This window comes from Dryobates pubescens, chromosome 20 (genome assembly GCF_014839835.1).
Source record: "Dryobates pubescens isolate bDryPub1 chromosome 20, bDryPub1.pri, whole genome shotgun sequence".
Classification (NCBI taxonomy): Eukaryota; Metazoa; Chordata; class Aves; order Piciformes; family Picidae; genus Dryobates; species Dryobates pubescens.
Genome location: NC_071631.1, coordinates 14,430,813 through 14,457,430, shown reverse-complemented (window position 1 = coordinate 14,457,430; position 26,618 = coordinate 14,430,813). Strand labels below are relative to the sequence as shown.

Genomic DNA, 26,618 nt, shown 5'->3' with positions numbered 1-26,618 from the left:
GGGAGGCAGGCAGACAAAGCCCCACTCAGCCAGGGGCTGTGTACATCCCGCACCCCAACCACTCCACCCACCCCTTCCCGCCCCCCCCAGTCACTGCCCTCAGCTTCCCTCTGCATGCTGCAGTCTCCTGGGAGCTGCGGGGCTCATTCTTGCCCGGCTCCATCGGCTCAATCACCTCCCAGCCTATTCCATCCTTAACCCGACCAGCCCCCTACCCTTAGCTGCATCCCCCCGCCCCGGTCCTATGCCCTCTGCCCTCTGCCCACAATCCCAAGCTCCATTGCCCCCCAGCCTGCCTGTACTGCTCCCCTGCCCTGTCGCACCCCTCAGTCCTCCAGTATTCTCCAGCCACCCTCCACAGCCTGGCTGGCTCCTGCCCCAACAGACACTGCACCAGCCCCAACAGCCCAGGCACCAGCCCCAACGGACACTGCACCAGCCCCAACGGACACAGGCACCAGCCCCAACGGACACGGGCACCTGCCCAACTGCCCTGGCACTGCAAGCCCCCATCCCACCACCCTCCTGGCATCCTTGCCCCTCATCTCTTGTTCAGGGCCGTTTGCCCACACAATCACCATCCTGGCTGGACTTACCACATGGTGCCAAGGTGCAGTGCAGGCAAGACCTGCAGCAGAAGTTGCTCCTGGTTCTGCCAGGCTCCCCATCATGGCTCAGGTGCAAGTGGCCAGCCTCCCCCGACTCTGATGGCTGAGGCATGGCCAAGACCAGCTCCACAGTTCCCAGCCTGCTCCTGGCCCTGCCTTTACTTTTGATCCCATTCCCGGTTACAGCTAGTACCACCCGGGTATGATGGCCCCTAGCCCCCCTCACAGGTGCCCTCCCCTCCCCGGTGGCCAGGCAGCTGGCAGCTGCCAGACAAGAGCTGGGCTGTGAGCTTGGGGTACCCAAGGTGGGCCTCCCCTGTTGCTTGAGCCCCCTTGCACCATTGCAGAGTGTGCCATTCTGCAGTCAGGGGCTTCACTTCATGGCCCAGCCCTCAGGTCCCTGTGGCCCTATGCCCAGCTGAGTTCCATGCCAGCCCCACTACACAGTGGGTGGGTGGCACACAGGATGCAAGATTAGGAACCATGCTGCATCCTGCAGCAAGGCTCCAAAGGCTACTTCCTGGTGGCCAGGAGCAAGTTGAGGGGAGCTGGCAAGGGCACCAAGATAGGAGAGGCTTTGGATGGGAACAGATGAAAGCTCAACACAGGACCATGCTGGCCACAGCACTGCCAGCTTCAACACGGCAACACTGTGGCACTGGGCACTGAAATTTTGGGGGCTGTGAGAAACATGACCCTGTTCACAAAGCCTGGGCAGAGGGCAGGGGGTGGCAGCACGGGGCTGGGGGCTGCTGCTTCTGCCTGTCCCAAGCAGCACACAGAGCACAGGAGGCTGAGCGTGGTTCAGTCTTTATTTGCTGCAGATCCTCAGCTCTACTTTACAAGGCTGTGGCAAAAAAACCAAACAAACCCAAAACAACAAAACCAAAAAAGTTAGAATAAAAAAATCCTGCCCTGCCCCCCCCCCAGCCCTCCAGAGAGGCCTCTGCACAGAACAACCCCACATACAAAATAATCTAAAAGGAGAAAACTATACAGGAGTATTTACACCTCTGATAAATAGACTAATACTGATCCAGGTGCCTCTCTCCAGACCGTGCATGGTGGCCAGGGAACAGGACAAGACACAGGTGTTTGCAAGGCAGAGGCGGGGGGCCTGCAGCCCCCAGCCCAGCTGGACCCCTTCCTCCCCCACAAGCAGCCATCCCTGGCACAGGCTCCGAGCACATCCTACCATCTGCTCCAGAGGAAGGGCTCATGCTCAAGGGGACAATGGCCACCCTGGCAAGACCTACCCTGCTCCTCATCCAAGGATCCTGCCGCAAGGACTCGCAGGGGCAATGCCACCGGCTGCTGCCACACCAGGGTCCTGATTTGAGCTCTGGCACCCCAGATAGGTAAGGACATTTTTGTGCCCCGTGTGGCACCCGTATGCTGTGACAGCAACAACTCCCTGCCCCTCAGCCCTCCCTGCACTGGTGCAGGGGACAGCTGGGAGGGTCCAAGGCAGCAGCATGGGTCAGTCCAGGACAGACACAGGCCCGCTACAACGAGAGCCAGGAGTCATGTCTCTGCAGGTCCCCTCAGTCACCCCGGGGTGCCAACCTTCAGCCTGGCACCTTCAGCAGCCCAAACCCACCAACTGCTAACCACCAGCCATCATGTCCCTGATGGGACACTCCAAGTGCTTCAGGACAAGGGTGCTGGGGGCAGGATCCAGCAGCATGAGCAGCCACATGCATGCTGGGGGGGCTCAGAAGCAGGGAGGATGCCTGTGGTGCCCACTAGCAGAGGTGGGAGGGAGGATGGTACAGACACATGGCGTTCCACATCCTGCAGCTGAGCCTGGGGCAGGATGGGGCTCTGTGTGCATGGGCTGTCCACGTCCCAGCTCCAGCCTGTGAAGACTCTCCTGGAGATGAGGCAGCGATGGTGGGGCCAGAGTCACCAAGACACCTGTGCTTGCTCCTTCTGCCCATGGTAAAGAAACTGCGAAGCTGAAGCTGGGTCCTGGGCCCTGGCTGCAGTGTGGCTCCAGCCCCACAGCACTCCAGGAAGGAGAGAGGCTCAGGCTGCCAGGGGCATGCCAACCTTGCAGGGCCAGCAAAGGCTGCTAGTGTCTCTTGGTGGAGGAGACCTTCTTCTTCCTGGCAGCCAGCATCTCGTAGAAAGGGTCTCGGCTGATGGCTGCCCTGGCAGGGAGAACAAGGTTCTGGTTATCCACGCAGCATGTTGAGAACTGCTGGCAGGGTTGGGTTTGTCCTGCCTGGCAGAGCATTGGCCAGGTCCCTTTGTGCCCCTGGGAAAGCCTCTTCCCCTCTATCCTTGAAGGGTGCGACAGGAAGAACTGCTCCCCACTCCCCTCAGGTCCCTGCTGTGCCCCTGCCCAGCACCTTGCCATCCACCCCAGGCACTCACTTGATGCATTTGATCCACTCTTCCTTCTCCTCGGGCGTGGGGGCGGAGATGCGGTACACTGTGTGGTTGCCCTCCACCACGCGCCCATCTGCCTCCGTCTTGCAGGCCTTGATCACCTGGTCCTTGTTGTCAGGGATGTAAAGCTCAAAGCAGTTCTGGGAGAGAGAAGATGTTTCAGAGGCAGCCCCCACTCCCAAAGGGGAACCTGGGTTGGGAGGGATGGGGCAGAGCACTGGGTCTGCAGGTGCTTCCCTGACGCAGCCACCCCCAATGCAGCAGGGAGGGATGGACACACTGGACCCATCACCCCACAGCTCCAGATGTGTTCTGCCACCAGCCATGGACATTGCAGTGTCCAGGCCTGGCTGTGCACCCAGCTGCTGTACTGGGTGGAGGCAGTGACCATAGCAGGGTCCTCCAAGGGATATCCTTTGGGGCCTGCAGCACCTCCTGGGTTTCCCTGCCCCAACCAGAGCACCAGAGCTGCTCCTCCGGGCCCAGGGGACCCTGCCATGGCACTCACAGGCTTCTTTGAGTCCTCCACCTCACGGATGCTCAGGTTCTCCAGGGGGATGATGCCACGGGGCTCTTTATCCTGGTGGGACCAAGCAGAGACTTTAGCCACAGGCCAGATCCTACCAAACCTCACCTGTATGCCCCAGGCAAGGCTGGATGCTGCCAACGTGCTCCCTCCCCAACACCCTGCTGCACTCTGAACTCTGGCAGTCACCAGCACCCCAGGAGGCAGTGGGGCAGCCCCACAGTGGGACGCTGTGCCTGACTGGTGCCACGAGGCTGGGTCTGGTGCCCTTCCCCAGCCCAGCTCAACACATCCCGAGCGAAGGCCACTGACCGTCGTGTACTCGAAGTAGTAAAGGCAGTTGTCCGTCAGGATGAACCAGCGACGCTTCCACGTCTTCACCCTGCCTCCTGAGAGCAGAGAGGGGCGGGTTGGGGGCAGCCCTGGCATGGTGTGGGCCAGGGCACACGGCGAGGGCAGAGCTGGAGCCCAGGCAGACACACAGCCAAGCACCAGGCGCCGGGGCGCAAGCAGAGCCAGGCAGCACACACCAGGCCGGGCAGGGCACGAGCAGGAGCGGAAAGCAGATGGATGAGGATGGAGGTGGAGGGTGATGAAGGTGCTGGGCACACCCAAAATGCTGACTCAGCACGGCCAGAAGATGCTGCAGGCAGGCAGCCCTCGGGAGGTCCCAAGGCATCCCAGCCAGGACAGCCCAGGGCCACAGCAGGACACCAGCCTAGGGCCATGGCTCATGGAGGTTTGGTCAGAAGGAGCTTCACAACAGTCACCAGAGAGGGAGATGCTGCTCCCGAGGCTCAGGGTACACTCAGCCCTGCGCCAGACACCCCCTCACCATGCCAGTGTGCCCTGGCCATGCAACAGTGCCAGACAGGTACCCACCAGGCCATGCTGCCTAAGTCTGGCATAGACCATGTGGGCTGGGTGCTGTGCTCATGTCCCTCAGCTTGCCAGGAAGGCTCCATGCCCCCTGCTCCTCCATGCCAGCTGGCCACCCACCCCAGTCCCATGCACTAGAGCCAGGCTGGGGCCAGCACTTCCTAGAAACCACCCCTCAGCCTCCCTCCTGCCAAGCCCAACCTAAAACTTGTGGCTTGACTCCCTCCAGCCACTGCACCTCCCTAGCACCACCTCTTCTCCCAGGGCTTGTGGATGGGAAGAGGCCATGTGCTGAGGTGCCAGGGGAGGGTCCTGTGGCATAGGGAGGGGGAGGAGCCAGGGTTTGGGCCTGCAGGGTTCTGTGGGGTCAGGCAGGGCCTGTGGAGCCATACAGGACTGAGGGCCAGTGCCGACCTGGAGGGAGCACCAACACCCCTGGCACCCAGCAGCTGCAGGCATTGGAGTGAGGGCAGTGACAGCACTCAGAATGGAAAATGCTGCAAGCCTGTAGCATGACACACAGCAACAGTACAGTGTAGATGGCTCCTGCCTGCTCACTTCTAGCTCCACACTTTGTGCCCCCAGTCTCCCCAGGCATGGGCTGGGGCCCTTCCTGAGGACACCCCAAAGCCATCCCCATCCCGTGTGGCACGAGTGGCAGAGACCCATCGTGGCCAGGCCGAGCTGCCTGCAGACACAGCAAAGCACAGACTGGGCAAGGAGTGGCCATGGCTGCAGCCCCATCTGTCCCCGGGCTGTTGGGTGCACCGCGGCAACGGAGGGGGCCAGCAGACCTCGGGGAGTGTTTGGCATCGCAGGGCAGGTGCCCTGCTTCCCTGCCTCGGTGGCGGCAGAGGTGGGGCTGTCCCCTCAGCAGGCGAGGTCCCCGAGGCGGTGGGGGTGGTTAGCAGCAGCAGCAGATGAGACTAATCACCAGCAATTAAAAACGAAAAGGAAACAAAGCCCCAGCGGCAGTGAGCAGAGCAGGGAGAGGGGGTACGTACCTCCTGGAGTTGGGGGGCAAGGAAAGGAAGAGCCAAAATCATGGAAACATACAAATGAGGGAGAAAAGAAAATTAAAAAAAAATAAATAAAAAAGGGGAACAAAACAGGGGGGGAAAAAAAAAGAAAAAAAGAGGAAACCCCAAAGAACCTCCCTCGCCCCGCCTGGGTCAGGGGGCTGCAGCGGGGAAGCCGTTGGGGGCCGTGCCTGTGGCACTGCCATGGGGGCCAACCTGCCCTGGCTCGCTGTGGCTCTGTGGGACAGCTCTCCTGGACTTGCAGGGGTGCCCACCCTGGCTTCCCCTGCCCCATGGCCTCTCTAGGGGGTCCCTCCCTGCCACACAAGCGGAACCCATGGCTGCTCTGCTGCCTCTCTGCCTCCTTCGGTGGTTAGCAGCCCCAGCCGTGGTGGATGCCAACCTGCTGTGCACAAGGCCCTTCGCCAGCAAGGCACTGGGCTTGCTGAGGGACAGGAGAGGCTGTTAGTTATGGGGCTCTCCCTGGATACCCCCAGCCCAGAGCTGGAAAGCAGATGGTCTATGCTCAGCCCTAGGACTGGACTCTGCACTCATCAGGTCACAGTGTTGGGATAAGACTCCTCTCCCATACTCAGGGGGTGGCAACAGGGCAGGAATCTGTGTCCCCAGTGAGAGCCCCAAGGAAAGGCCCCCAACAGACCCCACTCCTGCTGACACCTAGGCCTTGCTTAACCCAGGCAGAGGGTTCCCTTGAGCTGCCAAGAAGAAAAGCCACAGGAGCCAGGGCGTGGAGCAGGCTGGCCTTGCCAGCCGGGCTGTGGAGCAGGGCCGCGGGGATGCCATGCACGCTGCCTGCATGTGGAGCTGGGATGCAGAGGTGATAATGCTGTGGGAAGGTGAGGCAGGGACTGGTCTGTGGCATGGAGAGGGGGGACACACACAGCCTGGGGCAGCTCGCCACTTGCTCCCAGGGGCCTGCTCCGACAGGACCCTGCTATGACTTGGTCATGAGAAGGGCCTTGTGGTCTCTGTGCTCCAACACCAGACCCTGGTACCAGGCTCTGCGCTCCAGGGCTTGCCCAGCCTAGAGGCAGAATCCCCCGGGATGCTCACCCAGCTGCCCCGTAGGGCCTTGTCTGCTGCGAGTTCGCTCCTGCTGAGCAGCCCAGGAAAAACAGAGGGCTGCTGGATCTACTTCCCCACAGTGCCCTCAGATCCAGCCTCTCACCCCTCCACAGGGCCAGGCTGTGGGGAGGCAGGCCAGCTGGCAAGGTGCATGCAGCCCAAGGGCATTGCACCCATGGCCCAGCTCCTTCCCAGGCCACATCTGCCGAGCTGCCAGCACTCACCGAGCTTCAGGAGCCAGCCCTCACGGTCAGGGTTGAAGAAGGTGTGGGTGAGGTCATTGCCATCGTCCTCAGGGATTTTGAAAGGCTCATTCTTGATGCTCTCGTAGAGATTCTGGTACAAAATACACAGTGTCAGCTCTGCTCTGCTCAGGAGCCCTGTGATGGGCCAGCTCTGCAGCCCAGCCTCAGCCCATCCACGGCCCGTCCCTCACCCGGAGCAGCTCCTCAGGCAGGTCCCCCCCATCGTTGATGCCACGGTTCATGGCGATGAAGCGCTCCGCCGTGGGTTTGTCCTTGACGTTGGGGTTGTGCAGGCTGGTGTTCAGCATGATGATAGCAAAGGAGAGCACATAGCAGGTGTCTGCAGGGGCAGAGGGGACAGTCAGCTGCGAGGTAGAACAGTCAGGGAGAGGGCTTGGGGCAGGTGCTCACCTGTGGACTGGAAGACGCCAGGGTTGCACTGGCAGTACCGCTGGGCGAAGGCCTCCATCATCCGGTCGATCTTCTGCGCTTCCCCAGGCAACCGGAAGCTCCACAGGAACTGCCTGCAAAGAGTGAGATGTTTGTGCTGGTCTGGGGGCTCCATACACCCTCCAGCACCCTCACGTTGCTCCAGCCCCCTGCCTGTCCCCCATGATGAGACACAGCTCAGCTCCTGGCCCCATCTGCTCACCGCAGGGCCTGCACAAGGTTGAGGTCGGTGAACTCGTGCAGCTCCACGAAGGCATGCAGGACTTGAATGTTGAACTCGTCTCTGTGGGAACAAAGCCAGAGCACAAGGGATGCATGATCAGCAAGTCCTGTGACTGCCAAATGGCTCCACCTCTCCCTGTCCCACTCCAGACTCAGCTCATTTGTGGGGTGACCCTGCAGCTACTCCCAGAGGTTGAGACCTGGGCTGGTATGCATATACCAGCCTCTCCAAAGTGCCAGCCATGGATCAAACAGCTCCAAGCTGGCCCTGGCACTCGGTGCCCAGCCCCTGGATACCCCCATTCAGCTACTCTGCACGCTCCAAGAGCTGCAGTGTCCCATCTCTCAGGTGGTGAAACCCTAGGCCACGTTGGGAGCCCCAGGCCGCCCCCAGGCCAGCGTACCTCTCGCCCAGGTAGTCACCGATGGCTGTCTTGTTGAGGCCCTCTCCCTTGTAAAGGAACTGGGCAATGTCCTCACACGTGTTCTTCAGCAGGTCGTTTTCAATCAGGAACTGGATGCCCTGGAGTGGTGCAAGAGGTGCTGCTCTGGGGCTTGCTGCTGACTCCACCACCCTGTCCAATTCCTCCCCAGCCCCTGCCCTGGGAGCTGGCTCTGTCCCAGCAGACACTTGGACCATGAGGTGGCACAGCCCAACATGGCCCCAGACAGGCTGATGAACACTCTGCTCCCCACCCAGCCCACTCCACTGTACCTTCTTTGGATCCATGTTGAACTTCTTCCTTCCCATGGCCACCTGCTTGTTCCTCTGCATGTTTTTCCTGCAAGGCACAAAGTAGCTCTGAGCACCCAGGAGGGACCCTGCTGCTTCCTGCCCACCCCCTTGGTCAGGGCACTGCAGGGAGGGGTTGGTCTGGACTGAACAGGAGCTGAGCAATTCAGCCTGAGCCAGCCCCCCTCCATCAAACCTGTACAGGGCAAAGCTGGCACACTGCTCCATGGCTCTGCCCCGCTTTGTGGCAGAGCAGCATGGCACTGCTCTCAGTCTGCCAGGTCCCAGAGCAAAGAGCAACTGCCTTATACAGAAGATCACCACACTGTGCTGGGTACAGCATCCCAGCAGGTGAACTCCACATGGGTGGAGGCTGGAGGAAGATGGGTTTAACAGGGCCTTGGGGAGAGTAGCCCCCAGACCCCTGTGGGGCCAGCCTCAGGTGACAGCCTTCACGCCCCAGTGGGTAGTTGAAAATGATGCTGGGATTCAGCTCCTGTCGACTGCTGGGACCCTCTAATCCCAGGCTGGCACTGCCTGCAGCAGTTGAGAATAACAAAGTCTGACAGTTGCAGTGGCCAGACAGAGGGACTGATGCTTGGGAAAACAGACCTCTGGAGCAGCACTTCAGACTGGGATGCTGCTGCCGCTCCAGGGAATTCAGTGTGCCTGGGAAAGCCACTGGCCCCAGCACCCACAGGATTGGGCTGCCCTGCTCGGTGCCCATGGCTGCCACAGGGTGAGAGTGAGCCAGCACCCAGCCATGCCAGCAGAGCACTCACCTCTCCTCCGTGGACCCCAGGTTCTCAATCTCATTTGTCACTTCTGCTATCTCATCTTTGAGCCGCTGAGGGAAGAGAGAGCAGTGAGACAGGAGGTGCCTCCACCCCTTCCCCCAAACCCTCCAGACCCCCAGCCCTAACCTTCCCTCCCACTTCCAAGAGCAGGCAGGGCATTCCTATGGACTAGGGATGGATGAAGCAGGAGCCAGCCCTCGGGTGATTCCCCTCACTTCCCTCTTTCCCATCCCAAGCACTGCCAGGGACTGAACCAACTCGAGGGGCACTCACAGAAGGGGCTGGCTGTACCCTGCTGCTAATCCCCCCCGAGCATCACCATGCTCCAAGCATGCAGGAAGGAAGAGATTCAGAGAGTAACAGAATTACCTCCTAATCCCTTTAGATCATGCTCAGCATATGGCAGTGATTAGCCTCTGCTGCCTTAATCGGGGACATGACTGACGAGTGTCCCAGATGAGCACTGACCTCGCAGTTGCTTGCCAAGGCAGTGGCCCAGAGACACAGACTCTGCCTGTGCCAGCGAGGGGCTGGCACAGAGATGCTGGTACCCCAGGCCACTGGGAATGGCACAAGCACAGAGGCCAGAGCTCTGCAGAGGACTGGCTGCCAGCCCAGGTCCAGGTTCCCTGCTGGGACCCTCTCCCTGGTCCAGTGCTGTCAGACAGCAGGGCAGCAGATCATGGATTCAGCTCACCCTACCCTCTGGTTCCCACAGCTCCAGAAGCTCCACTAGAGTCCCACAGAGAGCCAGAGGCTGGCAATTAAAGGGCATAGGAGCATAAACCTAACCCACAGGTCTGCTCCTGCCTGGGCTCTGCGGTCTAGAACAATGCACCCCAATCCCACAGCCACTATAGACAGCCTGGGCTAGGGCTGATGCAGCTCTACTCCTGCATCATCTGGGCCATGCTCCCCTTTCCCAGCAGCAGGGTGAGAGACCCTGGATGGGGCTACAGGGTGACATGGGCAGAGAGACAGTCCCCCACCACCCAGGGGACAGCCCTGAGTGCCTGGGACAGGGGGATTGTGCCCCAGGGGGTGGCCCTCAGCATCACACCTGTATGTCAGCCAGCAGCTCCTGCTTGCGGCGGCGGATGTTCTCCAGCTCCTGGCACTCCTCCGGGGTCAGGTCACTGGGCACTGAGCAGAGACACAGCCAGGTCAGCACATGTGGTCGTGGCAATTATCCCTGCCAGGCTTTGGGCACAGCCTCAGCTCCCAGCCGGCAGCCTGGCCCGTCAGGAGCTAGGACACGGAGCTGCTGGGTGCCTGGAGGAGCCGGAACGGTGAGCAGTGCCCTCGTCCCCATGCAGCAGCCAAGTGCCACCCGTGGCATGCCAGGAATGCGAGGGCTTGGGCATCGCCCCGCTGCGCAGAGGGTGCAGCGGGGGAGCTGGGCACTGCTGACTCCTGCTGATTCAGCCCATGGCAGCTGGGAAGTGAGGGCAATGAGGGCACTGAGGGCTAGCACAGCCCAGGACTGGTTCAGTGCTCCCCTAGCTGTGGCACCAAGGCCTGTTTAACTCTGCTGTACCCCAGCTGTCTATGCCTGTCTCAGTCTGGGTTGCTCTGTTGTGCCCCACAGCATCAGGCTCCACTTGGACCTGGAGTCCTGAGTTGCTCTGTCACACCAGGACAGCCTCAGAGAAAACCAGCTCCTGGCTGCCCTAGCAACCCCTTCCACACTGGATCTGACCTTCCAAGCCAAAGCCTGGAAGAAGTACACCCTCTGGACAAACCTTGCCTGCATGCCATGACATCTCCACCCTGCTGTCACCCTATGGGAGCCAGGCACCCCCTCCCCAACACCATCCTTGATGCTCAGACCCCAAGTCACCGCACGCTCCTGCTTGCTCCTGAGCTCCACAGCTCCCGGAACATTCCTGGTGCTCCCCAGTGCGTGACCTCCTGCTCTGCAGTAACAGGGCAGCCCATTCCTGTTCCTTCCTGTCCCCAAGGTTACCTGCTCCTTCAGCAACACTCCCAACAGTGCCTCTCTCTGTCAGTGGGTTCCAGCAGCTCCCTTGCACACTGCACCAAGGTCACCAGAAAGAACACCTATGTCCTGTTCCTCCAGAGCATTGTCCCCAAGGGAGGTGGCAGCAGCACCCATCAGCTTGGTGCTGCTTGGCATGCTGGGGACAGGCCCCTGCTTCCCTCCCTCCCCAGACGGTGCTGTTAAATGCTGCCCAAGCCCCGTGTGCCGCCTCGACCATGGTCTCCAGGCCACCACCCCGGCTGCCAGCCCAGACTCACCCAGAACGTCCCCAGCACAGCCACCTGCCCTGTACCAGTGCCCAGAAACATCACATACCTTCAGACCAGCACCGTCCTCAACCCTGCATAATCTCTCCCCAAGCCTCCCCCTCCTTCGTGGGAGCCACACGCACCCCCGAGGTGATGGCGACCGCACAAACAGAATCTCTGGACTCAGCACTTCCCAGGCTCTGCTCAGGCTTTCTGACGAGCTTCCTCCTTCACAAGAATCCCCTGCTGCCGAGGTTGGAGGCAGCCTCAGCTTGCGACACCCTCCCTCCAGACGTGTCCCTCCAGACGCTGCCCAATGTTTCAGTCTCTGACACCAGGAAGCAGGAACCAGACAGCCCAGCTCAGAGCACCAGCTTGGAAGTAATTTCAACTCGAAACACTGCAGGCCTTGCCTTATCGATACACTCCAGTGCCTTTCAGCCATCCAGCACCGCTCCCGCAGGGGCTCAGCCCCTCCTGCCCAGCGCCCAGGGCACCCAGCAAGCCCAGGCTCGCTGCAGGAGGGCCGAGCTGTGCCCTGCGCCTGTTGTCAGACACAAACCCCTCTAAATCCCTCTGCTGGAACGTGTGCAAGAGAACCCTACTGCCCAGCTGTGGCTGCAGGGGAGGGAAATTCAATGCCAGAGCTGGACCTGCCCTGAAGCAAGCTGGCTGCTGCCCCAAGGCTAGCTGGCCAAAGCCTGGAGAGCTGGTGCCAGCCGAGTGAGGCCCTGATGCCAGCCAAGCAAGCCCTGGCAGCCTGCCCTAATGACCTGGGAGCAAGCAGGGGTCTGGACAGGCCCAGGGGCAAGATGCTGCAGGGCAGAGGGGGACAGCAGGGCTGTACCAAAGCCCAGGAAGGTCCCTCCCTGCCTGCGCAGAGGCTGAGCACTCGTGACACCGGCCCAGCCGTGTCAGCAGCAGCCAGAGGAAGAGAAACCCCAGACGCAGCTTTGCTGGGGAAGGAAGAGGGCGTTAACCCTTCCTCAGCGTTCTGCTCAGCACCCACCCTGCGCTGCTGAGCCAAACGGCTCCTGAGAGGCTGGCCGTGGGCACAGCAGAGCTGCAGAGAACAGGGGGCTGAAGCTGCCCTGGCTTCAGCCCAGCACAGGAATCAGGGCACAGAGATCCACGAGACCAGGTCATCCCAGTGCCAGCATCTGTTCCCCACCAGCACATACCCCAGTGCAGGGGGCCCAGGGCCTCCCACAGCTCCTGCTGCCCCAGGGCCCCGCAGGCGGGTAGCAGGAGTGCAACAAAGGGCACCAGAAGGATTCGTCTCTGTCCTGGGCCCCAGGATCCCTAAGGGGCACAGCAGCAGCACGTTCCCCTCTCCCACCATGCCCAAGCAAAGCCTCTCCTGACACTCGGAGACCCAGCTCAGTCCCCGTGCTCCTTCCTACCCTACCGCCCTGAGACAAGTGGGCACAGATGGAGGCACAGGACTGGGGCAAACACAGAGCTGCCCACCAGCTTCCCTGCATCCCTGGGCCAAGCTCACCGCTTTCCTCTGCCCTCAGCACCATCCTGGCAGGCCGTCTCCCCCGGCTCCTTGGGCTGTGCCTGTGCCAGAAGCTCTGGAGAAGCGCTGCTGTTCCGAGGTGCGGATACCTGCCTGCCCCGGTGCTTCCTGGGCTGAGTCAGGGCCTGCGTGGGGCCAATGAGCTTCGGGGCTGCCTGGGCGTCATCCCGGCCTTGCCGGGAGCCAGCACCAGCAACACCCTGTTCCTGCCGCAGCCAGCCCGGGGCCGCCACCGCCTTAACTCCTCTGCTCCCGGCGGAGTGGAGAAACAGGGCAGCCAGGGCCCTGCTCCGCAGCCCTGGGCTTGGGGTATATGATGTGTTGGGCTCCCAGCCCTCCATTCCTCAGGGGTCACCAGGACGCTTGACCCAGCTTGTCTTGAGCTCCCTGCAGAAGTGCTGGGATCGCCTCCTCTCCACGACCCAGAGCACACGCCCTGGCTGACCTCTGGCCCTGACCTGTAGCTCCAGCTCTGACAGACCTCCTATTGCAGGTGAAGAACAAAGCAGGATCAGCTCCCCAGGCAGGACCAGGAAAGCTGTGCCTGCTGCAGACTTCACAATAGCTCACACAGTCAGACAGGATCAGAGCTGGGAGCAGGAGCAGGGTCAGGAATGATGCTGGTGCCTGTGGGAGATTGCTCTCCATTGTCTTGGCCTCTTGCCCTGAAGTACCTGTATGGATCCCACCACTCCATATGGACTCACTGTGCAGCAGGCTCTGAAGGCTGTAGGGCCATGACTGGCCCCACCACGTTCTCATCCCACTGTCAGCTGCCTGGAGACGCTGTGTGAGCCTTGGCTGCCTTGACTCAGCTAAATCCTGCTTGGCAGCACAGATGGAGAAATAGCACCCAGAATGCCAGCTATGGAGCAAGGGGAGGAAGGGCTTCAGAAGCCTCATGGTGGTCCTTGGGGCCACAGCTGCTCCACAATACTAGCCAGGCTTCCCACAGCCCACACTGGGCTGCATCAGAGAAGTAAAGGCAACAGATTTAGGCAGACTGTGGGGACAAGCTCAGGGTGCTGCCAGCTGTAACCCATAGCTGGGGGGGCCGTGGGGCCCCCTGACACTTCCTACCTATCTCAGCACACCACATCCTGTTTTCACTGCGACATGTGTGCATCCTGGGTTGCATCAGCCCCATTCTTCCCTGCTGACAGCCAAGGCCTGTCAGAAGAAGGGTCTGGGGACAGTCGACTCCAGGAAAGACCCTCCAGGTGGCTAGACCCCATGCCCAGAGCTGGCCAAAGTCCACATCCTGCTTTGGCATAGCCCTGCCTGTCACGTCCACTCCCCATGCCTAGAGCCCATTGCGGAACCCACGTCTGCAGCTTCTGCTGCCTTGCTCCCTAGGGGTTCCAGGTTCCCATCCTCCCCACACCAGACCCCCAACCCACGGTGCAGCCAGAGGGGCACTAGCTCAGACGTGTCCACATGCACTCCTGTACAAGTGCCAGGAGGGCAGCCCAGCAGAAACCTCACTGGCACCATTCACTGTGCTGGGCCTCAAGAGGAGCACTGTCTGCTGATGCCTGGCATCAGCTGCTAGTGGGGCCAGCCAGAGGAGGTCTGGCATACCTGTGCCCCACTGCACAGTCACCCTTGGTCCCATGCTTGGGCAGGAACCCACAGACAGCAGCAGCGATGACAGACAGACACACATTGCCCAGGGCAGAGCGGAGCAGGAGGGTGAGGGGCTGGGGCAGGATCTGTCAGAGTCGCACCAGGGCTGTGAGCATCCTCCTGGCTGCTGCCAGCAGTTCCCAAGCATCCCCATACCAGCATGGCACCCAGCACAGTTGCAGGGCAATGCCACACAAGCCAGCCCAGTGCCCAGCCGTTTTGCTGAGGCTCAGTGCTTACAGAAGCCAAGTAGCGTGCGGGGGAAAGAGGCAGCAAGATGGTGAGGACTCTCTGCCGCTGTCAGCGCGAGCCATACAGAGCCAGGGCTGTGGGCACTGCCACTTCTGCCGGGAGGACAGGGACCCTGCAGCAAGCAGAGAGGAGGGCACAAAGAAGCCTACCTGCCTTGGCAGCCACCGAAGGGCAGAGGAAGGCCTGGAAACTGGAGGCACAGAGCTCGCTGACTGTCCCCATGCTGCTGAGGTCCTGCACAGGACGCTGCCAGCTCCGAAGGGGCAGGCAGAGGCCTGGCAAGGTGCCGTGTGGCGGAGCAGCAGGCTCCCTGGTGCTGGGGCCTGCGGGCAAGGTGCAGGCAGGGCAGCTGGAGGACTCCTCGCTCCGGCTGGAGCCGGGGAAGGCAGCTCCAGCAGGGTTGTTGCAGCTGCAGGAGCCCACGCGCCGGCCGCAGCCAATCCCTGCCGCTCACTGCCTGCTCGCTGCCGACGCTCCGCTCCTGGAGATGCTCCGGACGGTGGCTCAAAGCCACTTAGAGGACAAGGAGCTGGGGAAATCCCCAGCAGCCCCCCCCAACCCTCCATCCCAGGCTGCCTGTCCCCCAGCAGCCCCTTGCCCCCGTGGGGGGCCAGCAGCAGGGTATTTTTAGAGTGGTTTTATCCCTCCGTATTAGAGCATTAAGCATCAGGAGCTGGCGGTCGCATAGCAACCAGCTCTGCATAAAGGAAACTGCACCAAGAAACAAGGCAGCTCTGGTGAGGCATGGGGAGCTGGGGGGTGGTGCTGCATGGCCCCCCACTTGTGGGGTGCAGGGCCTGGTCACCAATCCTGGCACAGCCCTGACAGGCCCAGCCTGCGCTGTGCACAGGCAAGCTGGCTGTACCGTGTGCCAGGCCCCTGGCGATGCCAGAAGGACAGCTGAGCTCCAGCGGCAACAGAGGTGCCTCTGGATCTGCTGCGGTCATGGGGTGCAGAGGGATCTTGTGACAAGAACCGAGGGGGCCCTGCCCCAGGAATCTGACCTCTGGGCCAGCTATGAAGGCAGGGAGAAAGCACAGCCCTCCCTCCCTCCAGCCCTGCTGCACCTGCATTCCCCAGCCCCACAGGCGCCGGGTGAACCCAAACCGGACCAGCAGCTCCCTCCCCCAGAGCAGGGACGATCGCCAAGCACAGGGCATGGCTGTGAGTAACAAACCCCAGAGCCTGTTGGAGCAGGAGGCAGCGTCCTGCAGACAGCCTGGCTGCTGCCTCTTGGCTGCCAGGAGCTAGTAGCTCCCCTCACCTGCACCAGCAAGCACTGGGATATGCTGGACTAGAAGAAACCTGAGCCAGGCAGGAGGGTGCAGAGCAGGAGGGGACCCTGACTCCCTGGAGCTATGTGGCTGCAGATGGAAGGAAAGGCAGAGAAAAAAAGGCAGCCAGGCACTCACTGCTGACATGACTGACCTCCTGGTGACTGACTTTCTGGTTTTGGCATCACTTCCCTGTTCCTAGGCACTGAAGTGGTGGTTAACACATCACCAGGAGACAAAAGGGCAGGTGAGAGCAGCCAGGGGCACAGAGGGCCTGAGCTGGACACATTGTGTGGCAAGTGCCTGCTCCAGGCCTGGACTGGCATCTGGACAAATCCCTGTGTGGCAAGGGCACCCATGGGTGCTCCAGTCAGCCTGAAGCGGGGCCAGGCAGCATCTCCCATGCTGAGCACCTGGATGCCCAGCTCGATCTTCACACCCTGCCTAGGCAAGGTGGGTGTTTACAAACACATTGGGTTTGCTAACCACAGCTCTAGGCTCTGAAAGCAGAGCCCTAGGGAGCAGCCTCCCTCACCAGCCTCCCTCTTCCCCAGGCCCAGAGCAGAACTGTCTGACCCTGACCTTGCTGCGATGGACCTGCTGCACAGACAGGCTGAACAGCCACTTGGGGACACATGAGTCCACTGTATTCCTGGTGTGTAACTGCCAACTATCAGCACTGTGGCTTATTGCTTTCTGAACATCTCAGGAAAGGAACCAGCTAGCTGCCCCTGTCCAGTGCTGCGCTGCTGGAGCCCCAGTCCCTGGGTCTGCTCTCTGAACCCGGTGCCATCCCCTCACTATCCCCGTATTTTTAATGTGTGAGCCCCAGAGCTCTACAGAAGAGCTGCTCCCTGAACTGGGCCCAGCCACTTACCCTAGCTTGCCTCAGTGACATGCCAGGGAAACAGCTGGTGCATCACTAGCAGCTCCCTGGCATTGTTCCCCCCAGCACCAGTCCTCTCAGTGCAGAGATGCACACCACTGTCCTGAGCTGTCTCTGAACGAGCTGAGCCCACACCAAGGGCCAGAGCCTGTTGGAGACTACCCAACCTGGGACCTGGCAGCTCACCCTCCTTCAAGGGTTCCCCTCACAGAGCCTACCCCACCTCTTGGTACCAGTCATCCTGTCCTAGACAGTGTGGCCCCCCAGGCACAAGCTGCTTTGTAGAGGCTGCATCAACCCCGCTTAGAGAAATCCCTTAATCCCTCAGGCCAGAGCAAGCAGTAATCCCTCGGGTGCTGCAGGATTACCAGCGCTGCCCAATCCCCCTCACCACAGGGCTGTGCCTGAGCTAAGACAGGGCACAGCTCAGGACACGGTGCCAGGATGGGATCATGCTCCTGTGGCTGCTCACCAGTGCTGCAGCATGGAGGGACAGAACAGCTGGGTCAGTTCTGCACCACCACCACTCTGCCATCCAGAGGTGTGCAGAGCCCACTGCCATGCTCGGCCTAGGGACAGGTTTGGTATCCCCATGGGGAGATGCTGGGAAAAGGGTGGGAGTGCAGCCCTGGAAGGAGTGGGGGGGGAGCTGCATCTGTGCTACCAGCTGCTCACCCCAGGATTTGCTCTGTGCTGAGGCAGACGGGCTGGAGAGGGGCTGTGGATCATGGGGCAGACACTGGTGTCAGCACAATCCCCTCAGCCAGAGCTTCCCCATTGCTCTGGGAACTAGCATGGGTTCCCACCATGCTGAGGCCTCACAAATCATCCTCTGCAAAACCAACAGAGCTTGAGGATTTCAGGGCAGCTGCAGATTGTGAAGTCCCTACAACACAGGCTTTGGAGGTGACTGTGCCACCCATCCTTGCATCCTGCCCTCGTGGTGTGGTAAGCAGGTGATTTCTGATGCTAAGAGACAACTTGGGACAACTTCCAGGCGATTCCGGGAAGCAGCAAGAGGCTGCTCACAGAATCGCTCCCTGCAGCACTCTCCTGCTAATGGGCTGCATCTGACAACGCCCTTGCCAAGCCACACACCAGCAGGGCTGGGCGCTGGCACCTTATCTCACATGGTCCACTCCCCACCACCAAGCACAGTCACTTCTGGGGTGGAACAGCAGCCTGCTGATCAGCAGCACTGCACAACTGCAGCAGGCAGGAAGCCGGCTCCTGAACCAACACTGCTGGCAGCTGGCACTGGCAGCATCCAGATGACCTCAGCTCCTGGGAAGAAGAGTCACCAGCTCCTCCATCAGGACCTTGGTTTCAGATCTCATCCAGGCAGACTCCAGCCTTCTTATTAGCAAAGTCCTCCCTTGCTCATGGAAAACCCACCTGCCAACCCACAGGAACCTGCCTCAGAGGGTCAGGGCACAGGCAACACCTTCCTGCCTGTTCCTGCTCCTGGGCACTGGGAGGGAATGCTCTGTAGACAGGGAGGATGGAAAAAAGCAGGGAAGTAATATGCACATGTATGAGAGGACATGCAGTCTATGAGCCACCTCACCCCACTCAGCCCACCCTGGAAACAGGCCCTAGGGGCACACCAAGTGCTCCAGTGCCAGGCAGACATTCTCAAGCAGGAACAGTCTGGGAGACATCCAGTGGTTGCCATCAACACCAATCTGCTCTGCAGACCTGCAAAGCCTGAGCTCAGACAGTGCTGAGAGGCATCAGCTAAATACAAAGATTGTGTGGTGGAGGGAAGGCATGTAGGCAGCAGGTCCCAGAGCCTGGCAGCATAGACACTGCAGGCAGCAGGTCTGTGGTCTTGCAGCACTGATGCTGAAGGCAGCAGGTCCCAGGACCTAGCAGCATTGACACCAAGGTCCCTGAGTCTGGCAGTAGGTCCCAGAGTACAAGCACAGCAGGCAGGAGGTCTCAAAGCATCGCAGCACTGACATTGCAGGTAGCAGGACTGTGGTCTGGCAGCACGGACACTGCAGGCAGCAGGTCCCCGAGCCCCACAGCACGGACACTGCAGGCAGCAGGTCCCCGAGCCCCACAGCACGGACACTGCAAGCAGCAGGTCCCCGAGCCCCACAGCACGGACACTGCAGGCAGCAGGTCCCCGAGCCCCACAGCACGGACACTGCAGGCAGCAGGTCCCCGAGCCCCACAGCACGGACACTGCAGGCAGCAGGTCCCCGAGCCCCACAGCACGGACACTGCAGGCAGCAGGTCCCCGAGCCCCACAGCACGGACACTGCAGGCAGCAGGTCCCCGAGCCCCACAGCACGGACACTGCAAGCAGCAGGTCCCCGAGCCCCACAGCACGGACACTGCAGGCAGCAGGTCCCCGAGCCCCACAGCACGGACACTGCAGGCAGCAGGTCCCCGAGCCCCACAGCACGGACACTGCAGGCAGCAGGTCCCCGAGCCCCACAGCACGGACACTGCAGGCAGCACTGGCACTGTGGAGGGCGGCTGAACCCCGGGAAGGATGAGGACGCGCCGCCGGTGAAATGGGAGCGCTGAGGCTCGGGGGTTGCAGAAGGGACCGACCCCCAGCAGCTCTCCCCGCGCTGGGCACCGGGTGTCGGCTTCCTCCTGGCGCTTCCTCCACCCTGCTTCTCCGCCAAGGCCGCGGCCCCGCCCGGCCGAGCCACCGCCGCTCTGTCACCTGCGGCCGCAGGTCCTACCGCCGCAGAGCCCGAGCCCCAGCCCTCCCCGGAGCCGCCAACCTGTCTTGCCCCTGGGAGCGGCTCACCTCAAACACTCCCGCCCGCCCGGGAGAGCCGCCTCCGCCCAACCGGGGAGCGCCCGCCCAGGCCCCCGCCGGCAGCGTGCCCGTGAGGTGCGGGACCCGCCCCGGCACCTTCACTCCGCGGCTGCCCGGCCCAGGTAAGGAGTCTCAAAGCCCACCCCGGGGAGCCGGACGCTCCCTCCGACCCATCACCATCCCCACCGGGCCCCTCCCGGCCCCGCACTGACCGTAGCTGCCCTCCTCCTCCATCATCATCCCGCCGCGGCTCCGGCCCCGCCCGCGTGACGAGGGCAGCGAAGCCGCCACGGGCGGCGGCACGTGACGCAGATAGGCGGGCTCCACCGAGAACACGCCCACCGCCGCGCATGCCCCGCCCACAGTGCCCAGCCGTCCCGGCTGCCGCGCTGGCGCGACCGGGGCCGCGCCGAAACGCGCCGAGCCATCTCAAGCACCACGAGTTTATTGCTCGCAGTGCCGGCGACATCGCCCCGTCCCTGCGGGACTCGCCACCACCTCCCGCGACCAGCGCGGGGCCGGGCGGGAGCGGGGCCCTACCCGGAGGGGGGGCAATGGAGTCACTGCGACTCGCAGTTTGTGGGGGTGGGAGGGCAGCTGGACAGGGTGCAGGTGGGGTCCGAGAGACAGAGATCCCTAAGCTGTACCCAGGAGAAGGGGACACCAGCCCTGGTGATCCCAGCACTGCAGCAGGGGCTGGTATCCCCCTCCCAACGTGGAGCCAGGGATTGGCACATAGGCCCAGAGTAGAGGGGATGATCTGCAGGCACTTTCCAGAAGTCCCCCCCACCAAGCCTTAAACTCGAGGCTGGGTGGGAGAAGGGGCTACTGCAGCCTAGAGGTACAGGGGAGCCTGGACAAGGCAGGTTGGCTGGGGAGCACAGGAATGTAACCCCAGGCCATCAAGACCCCAGGGCCCTCAGGGACAGCATCTCTGTGAAAGGAAGGCAAAGTGTCCTGGACAGACATGGGATTGGTGTCCCCTGCACGGCAAAGTCCACGACTATCTCCCAGCCATTGCTCCCCTGTCTGTCCTTCACCTGGGACTGCTCCAGACGCTGACTGGGGATGCAGATCTTGACCTGAGAGGAAAGGAGCAGTGTTAGAATCCCACCAGGCAGCTGCTCTACTCCCTGACCCTCCAGGCTCACTCACCTCAGAGCCGGTGGCTCAGGCCAGCCACCTTGGCAGGATGTGTCATGGACCAGAAGTTGCGCTTGCTCTGCAACTGCTGGAAGGGATTGAAATGTCTCCTCCGCTCCCGCTTCAGTTTCACCTTCTTTACCTGTGCAGAGGCAGGAAGGCTCAATAAGGTCAGTATGCAGAGGTCTCTGCTTCCTCTCACCTACCCTGTCCCAGCCCAGGATATGGCCAGCACTCACCTTGCCTCTGTCAAACTCCTTGTCCCACTCGTCGATGATGGTCTCACTGCGGGCCCAGGTTGCATCTTGAATGGCATCCTGGCTGACAGCTGAGATCTCACCTTCCCAGGTCAGAACTGTGGGAAAGTGAAGTCAGCAGGGAGCACCACACTGTGCTCTGCCACACCCACCTGTGCAGAGCCCCACCGTGGGCCAGACACTGGAGTACCTCACTCCAATACCCTATTCCATGAACCCCCAAGAGACCCTTGGCTTGCCCACACTGGTGCTGGGGGTGCTTAGGCCCTGTGAGAGTGGAGGGGTCTGCCCACATCCAGGGCTCAAAGCGAGGCAGCTGTGTGGCTGTTTGCCCATGCAGGTGCACAGGGGTTACCTTGTTTGCCGTAAGCCTTGTCCAAGGAGTTCCTCAGCAGCTCCTCCACCACACTCCCAGGTGCTGTGCCAGCCCCATGGCAAGGCTCAGGGCTCTGGGTAGCTGGCCAGTGCCTGTGGCCATCTCCGTGCTGGCTATCCCAGGTGTGTGCTGCCACTGTGGAAACAGGCAGGTGAGGACAAGCTGGAGGGAGCTCCTGTGTTGCTCCATCTCCAAGATGGATCTTGTCCCAGGAGACACTGCCAGGACTAACAAGATCCTGATGGTACAGAGTGTTTGGGCACATGGGGCTTGTCCTGAGCAGGAAGGAGCTGTGGGTAAATCTGCACCCCTCAAGGGGCCTGTCCCCAGGAATGTGGAGAGGAGCACACCACAGCCAGGGTACACTGGGCAGCCCTCTAGGAGCAACACATAGGTCACCACCAGACAGTTGTGGAAATCACCAAGCACCGGGGACTGCAGACCAGTGCTCTGAGGGGCTGCATGGACAGAGGAGCGGCTGGCTCTCCCCTGCCAGGCTGCAGGCACACGGTCATACCTGGGGTGCTGTCTGAGGCACAGGTGCCGTTGGCAGCCGGGCACTCCACGGCTGCACTGCCAAGGCTTTCCCTCCGCTTGCGGTGCTCGCTCTCCCCACTCCCAGGCTCCACACTTGGCCGCTGCTTTGTCTTCCAGAGCTCAATCTCAACTCCCCTAGAGCTGGGAAAGGCAGCAGGGTCAGCCCACTCCAGCCACACCAGAGCAGGAAGCTTGAACTCCCTGCAGGGTGGTTAGGCATAGGACATCCACAGCCCAGCACTCAGGCAGGTGTGGCACCACCCCAGTGTGTCAGCTGGCTCCCAAGCAAGGCTCACACCACCCACAGAAAACCAAGAGGCACCTGCCCACAGCCCAGGGAGCCCGATGTGGGGAAGTGAGGTGCACATGACTCTCACATGACCATAGTCCCTCACCTGCCCGAGGACAGTGTCTCAAAGCAGCACTCTTCTGTCTCCTTCACTCTCCTCTTTTTCTTCTTCTTCTTGAGATGGGAAATGGGCTTCATGGGGTCTGACACGTACTGCTTAGGCCTGCTATCCATGTCCTCACAGCTCAGCCCCTCCTGGCCACCCCTGCCTTCCACCTCCTTCCCCATGAGGGACACTGAACCCTCCTGAGAGAGTTTCTTCTTCTTCTTGGGGGGTTTAGCGATTTCATCCTTGCCCTTCACAGGTGAAGCAGAAGAGCTGCCCTCTGCTCCATGCTGCTGCTTTCGCCGCTTCTTTTTGGAGGAACCAGGGGTGATGTGGCTGGACCCCTTCTCCCTGCTGCAGGAAGGAAGGTGGTGTGAAGGGTGGGCAGTGGAACCATTGGCCAGGGAAGAGGCTGGAAGCTGAAGGGTTGGGTTGAGGATGCAGCTGAAGGCAGGCTTTTCAGGATTCGGGAGTTTGAGAGCAGATGAAGACAGCCTGAAGGACAGGAAAAGAAGTTGACTTGATCTGAAATCCAAGTCAGGAGCATGAGCCCCTCTGTTCCTCCCCACCCTGAGGTGCACAAGCACAGCACCCTACTGCCACCATCTCAGCCACAAAATGTGAATCAGACCCTGCTCCCAGAGTAGCAGCTTCAAGGGCACACAGTGACCCTGCACCTGCCCAGTGCCAGCCATATGCAGGGCACAAACTGTCCCAGGGAGGATTAGGAAAGAGTGAGTGTTGCTGCAGCACATGTCGATGGTGAAGGTTACAAGGGAGACCTGGAGCAAGATCTAGACCAAACTGGTGCTTCCTGATCCCACAGGAACACTACCATGTACTCACAGCCTACAAAACTTCCTCACACTCTGTGCCAACAGTCAGGGAAGATGCCCTGCAGCTATGATCCAGAGCAAGCCCTGCCGGCCCAGAACAGGAGAGCAGGCTGCCATGCCCAGATGAGATGCCAGATGGCTGCCTTGTGGACTATCCCAAGGCTGCTACAGGCCTTGCCGCTGTGCAGGAGCCTGGCAGTGGCTGGCACTGCTTACCTCGCTCTGCTGAAAGGCTGGGCAGCAGAGTCAGGGTGGGTGGTGTGCTCAGCAAATTGTGGGTGAGGTTGTGCCTGGCGGTCACTTCCGCTCGCCTTCCCCAGGCTGCTGCCCTGCAGTTATTGACATAAATAAAAACTTGGTGGTCTAAAGAAAAGAGGTTTCCGTGAGCCAAGAGGAGAAAATAAAAAGGGGAGCCCAGAGAAAGGGAAGGGGAACAGATACAGACGGGGGGAGGGAAGTGGGGGTGGTAGAAGAAGAATCAGAAGTGTTTTCAGTTAGAGGCACAAAGGAAAAAAGGAAGGAAGGAAATTTAAAGAACAGAAACCCCAGCGCAGCATCCTGAGCCCTGGCTGCACAGCGGCGCCCAGAGGGGGCTGCTCCCACACCGCCCTCCGGGGGAGGGACAGCTCCACAGCCTTCCAGCTGTGATGTCATCCACTCCCACTCGCCCCAAGGGACATGGTAGCCAGAGAAGGGACTGCCACAGCCACCCCTCAATCCTGCACAAGGAGGCAGGAGACATTTCTCCTGCATCACTCAGGGATGTGAACAACAGTGGGGGCCTGGCCCCACACCCTGACCCAGTGCGAGGGCAGAGCAACTGCTACAGCCCTGGAGCCGAAGGGCTCTCCCCACCCACCTATGGCTTAGGAAGAAACCCAGCATTAGTTCTGTGCTTGCCCACTGTATAAGCCGCAGCTCAGAAGGCAAAAAGGTGTCTTCTGAAGACTCCAGGCAGAAGCTCAGACTCACCTTTTTGGCAGAGAGCACCAGTCTCTTGGCTGGTGGGGGAGACATGATGTTGCTCATCTCCAGAGCAGCGCTGCCCAACAGGGAGGTTTTCAATTTCACCAGCTTGGAGTCTTTGGGGGCAGCCAGCTCGTCACTGGGGCCAGTAGGGAGGTCTGTGCCACAATCTGTTTCCTGAGAGGTGCAGAAGCTGCTGGTTCCATTCTTGGCCTTTTGGGAGGCTTTGGCCAGCTTCCCCCCGACACTGTGTGCTGGGCTGGCAGTGCTGCTGCCGCTGGAGTCCCTCTCCAGGATCCCAGTGTTCTCCCCATTGCTCAGCAGCAGCTTGGATGAGGTAGGTGACTGCTTGCTCTCCCAGGAGCTCTGCCGGGGCAGCTCTGCTTTAACCCCAGTTGTATTGCTGATGTCACAGAAACCCTGAGCTGCTCTGGGAGTGGGAGGCCGCTGCAGGAAGGAGAACGACTTCTTGAGTCTCTGGGCTGTGTCATCAGGCAACACTGTGGCTGTGCAGGTGGCTCTGAGGGGCACTTTGGGTGACAGGGAGCCAGCTGACAGCTTCGGTGGAGCAGTTCCATTGAGAAGCTTCAGCCCTGTCCCAGACGTGCTACGGGCCACAGGGATTCCGACCTCCTCTGGCCCTGGCAGCTTCTTCCCCGGCAATGTGTCTGATCTCTAGACAAGAAGAAAGAGAGAACTTCAGCAAGGAGAGAACCCAAGGAGTCAAGGACACAGAATGGTAACACCCTCCTTGTCCCTCTCCAGATGCATGAAGGAACCCTTTCCTCAGCAGGGCGTCTCCTGCAAACCATCCTCCCCTGAGAAGCTGCAGCCCATGGGTCCTCACAGAACAGTGGAGCACTGGCCAAGAGCAGCCTTCAGGACTCACCCGGTCCACCAGTGGTGAAGACCCATTGGTCACAGTTTTCTTGACCTCATTGGAGAAGCTGACAGTGCGAGCAGGCAGGCTGGAGGCAGCCTTGGCAATGACCCCTTCCGAGCTCTTCCTGGGGCTGGGGATTCTGGAGAAAGCAGAGGAGGACACGCATTTACTGTGAGGGTTTGAGCAATTGGAATGGTCCCACTGGAGATGAGCACAAGAAAGAGGAGACAGAAGCTCTGAGGAGATGAGATGCTCCCAATCTACAGAAAAGCCACAACAGCGGTTGGTGTTGGGCCCCTCTCTGCACCCTTCTCCAAGCCAGCACACAGAAAAAGGCATTGGGGCTACTTGGGCCAAGCTCCTTCCCACACCCAGGGATGTGCTAGCAGCCCTATCCCAGATGCTGAGAGCAGGGGGCAGAGGGCCTGGGAGACACAGGGTGCTCTCACCTCAGGTAGAATAGCACATAGGCCTGCTGGTTGAGGACCACTTTGATGTTGCTGGAACGGACCAGGTCATCATTCATTTGATACCACTGCCCATTGCTGGCCTGTGGAAGGAGAAGAGAAGGGTTGGGTTGTGTCTGAGGACCCTCCTGGAGTCAAGTGCAACAGAAACAGCACCTGTCAGCACAGCTGCCCTCCCCAAAACCTAGCAAAGGCCCAGGGCAGGCAAGGGGACTCTGCAAGACCAGGCCTCCACACTTCCTATGGTAGAGCACAGCCTGTACTCCCCATCCAGTGCTCTGCACCATGCACACCTGCTGCAGCACCCTCCCTTCTGTGCACTTCAGGGACCCATGAGGACCCACCATCCCCTAGCCCCAAGGGGGTGCCAAGACAGAGCCCTGGGCTCACCTTCACGTAGCAGTAGTAGTGCCCTGCGTGGCAGCTGAACCCCGAGTGCACCAGCACCGCATAGAGCCCATACATGATGGGATCTCCGTTCTTCTGAGACATGTAAGGGCGGATATTCAGTAACTCAGGGTACCCCACGTCCTGTGGAGAGAGGATGTCTCAGGAGCCTGCACAGCAGAGGCTTTTCATAGATAGAATCACAGAATGGTCCAGGCCGGAAGGGTCCTCCAAAGGTCATCTAGTCTGACTTCTAGTCAGCAGGGACATCCCCAACTAGATCAGGCTGACTTGTATGCTAGAGCAAGACCAGCCCAGCTGTCCTGTAAGTTCCATCTCTTGAAAGAGTGGGACCTGCAATCCCCAAGCAGAGGTCACGGTGAGGAAGATGCCAGGATGAGCCCAACTCCCACCGCACAGCTAGGGACGGGATGCAGGACTGTGGCAGAGCTCACACCGGGCACACAATCACCTCCCACCCAGCTCTGGGCACACGGCCTCAGGCCAGGAGGCAGCCCCAGCTCTGGGCCCCAGCACTCACCTTTGTTATTTTGCGCCTCCCAAAGTCAGCAAAGCGCTTCAGCGAGAGCGTGAGCACATTGGAGGCTCGGTGGATGGTGAAGCGTTTACTGGCTGGCACTTTCTTCTTGCATCTGCACAGGAAGAGCTGGAGCTGTTCAAGCTGTCCCACCACCCAGATGGTTGCAAGCCCTGGCTGAGTGGCAAACCCCATGGAAATGACCCTGCTGACAGCAGGCAGCGCTCCAGGGCACCTGCTCACGGCCAGGGCTGCTGGCCCAGGTCCTTCTCATGAGAGGAG

The 26,618-nt window shown here is 60.7% G+C and overlaps 2 protein-coding genes across 11 annotated transcripts in view; both read right to left on the bottom strand.

The window, feature by feature from the left end:
- Nucleotides 1-26,618, bottom strand: part of USP36 (ubiquitin specific peptidase 36) — a 74,414-nt gene that overhangs the window by 43,442 nt on the left and 4,354 nt on the right. For 3 of the 5 annotated variants that reach the window (XM_054170383.1, XM_054170385.1, XM_054170387.1), the window contains 12 exons: nucleotides 26,340-26,451; nucleotides 25,802-25,942; nucleotides 25,394-25,494; nucleotides 24,951-25,083; nucleotides 24,068-24,736; nucleotides 23,312-23,424; nucleotides 22,260-22,754; nucleotides 21,845-22,005; nucleotides 21,307-21,462; nucleotides 20,934-21,049; nucleotides 20,707-20,836; nucleotides 20,017-20,633 (listed from right to left, as the gene is read on the bottom strand). In XM_054170383.1, coding sequence (XP_054026358.1) covers nucleotides 20,708-20,836; nucleotides 20,934-21,049; nucleotides 21,307-21,462; nucleotides 21,845-22,005; nucleotides 22,260-22,754; nucleotides 23,312-23,424; nucleotides 24,068-24,736; nucleotides 24,951-25,083; nucleotides 25,394-25,494; nucleotides 25,802-25,942; nucleotides 26,340-26,451 — 2,326 coding nt within the window. In that variant the 3' untranslated portion in view covers nucleotides 20,017-20,633; nucleotide 20,707. Of the gene's footprint in view, nucleotides 1-20,016; nucleotides 20,634-20,706; nucleotides 20,837-20,933; nucleotides 21,050-21,306; nucleotides 21,463-21,844; nucleotides 22,006-22,259; nucleotides 22,755-23,311; nucleotides 23,425-24,067; nucleotides 24,737-24,950; nucleotides 25,084-25,393; nucleotides 25,495-25,801; nucleotides 25,943-26,339; nucleotides 26,452-26,618 lie in introns of those variants that run through there. The other 2 variants (XM_054170384.1, XM_054170386.1) reach the window with 2 other exon arrangements.
- CYTH1 (cytohesin 1) lies at nucleotides 1,423-19,815 on the bottom strand. Of its 6 annotated transcripts, none has more exons than XM_054170390.1 (13): nucleotides 19,764-19,815; nucleotides 10,020-10,102; nucleotides 8,945-9,009; nucleotides 8,145-8,211; nucleotides 7,834-7,952; nucleotides 7,410-7,490; nucleotides 7,169-7,281; nucleotides 6,949-7,097; nucleotides 6,737-6,848; nucleotides 3,841-3,917; nucleotides 3,511-3,582; nucleotides 2,988-3,142; nucleotides 1,423-2,761 (listed from the first exon to the last, which is right to left on the bottom strand). In XM_054170390.1, exons 1-13 carry the CDS (start codon nucleotides 19,789-19,791, stop codon nucleotides 2,683-2,685), a joined length of 1,200 nt encoding a protein of 399 aa, XP_054026365.1. In that variant the 5' UTR covers nucleotides 19,792-19,815; the 3' UTR covers nucleotides 1,423-2,682. The 6 variants fall into 6 exon arrangements, with proteins under 6 accessions (XP_054026365.1, XP_054026364.1, XP_054026366.1 ...); XM_054170389.1 differs by lacking the exon at nucleotides 19,764-19,815 and adding an exon at nucleotides 14,759-14,953; XM_054170391.1 differs by lacking the exon at nucleotides 19,764-19,815 and adding an exon at nucleotides 12,711-13,174.

Excerpts from the sequence above, each read along its gene's own strand:
- CYTH1 (XM_054170389.1), bottom strand. The coding sequence starts at position 14,831 with ATGGGGACAGTCAGCGAGCTCTGTGCCTCCAGTTTCCAGGCCTTCCTC. Across the intron at positions 10,103-14,758 it reads TTCGGTGGCTGCCAAGGCAG|TGCCCAGTGACCTGACCCCG; the intron begins GTAGGCTTCTTT and ends GTCTCTGCTCAG. Across the intron at positions 9,010-10,019 it reads AGCTGCTGGCTGACATACAG|CGGCTCAAAGATGAGATAGC; the intron begins GTGTGATGCTGA and ends CTCTTCCCTCAG.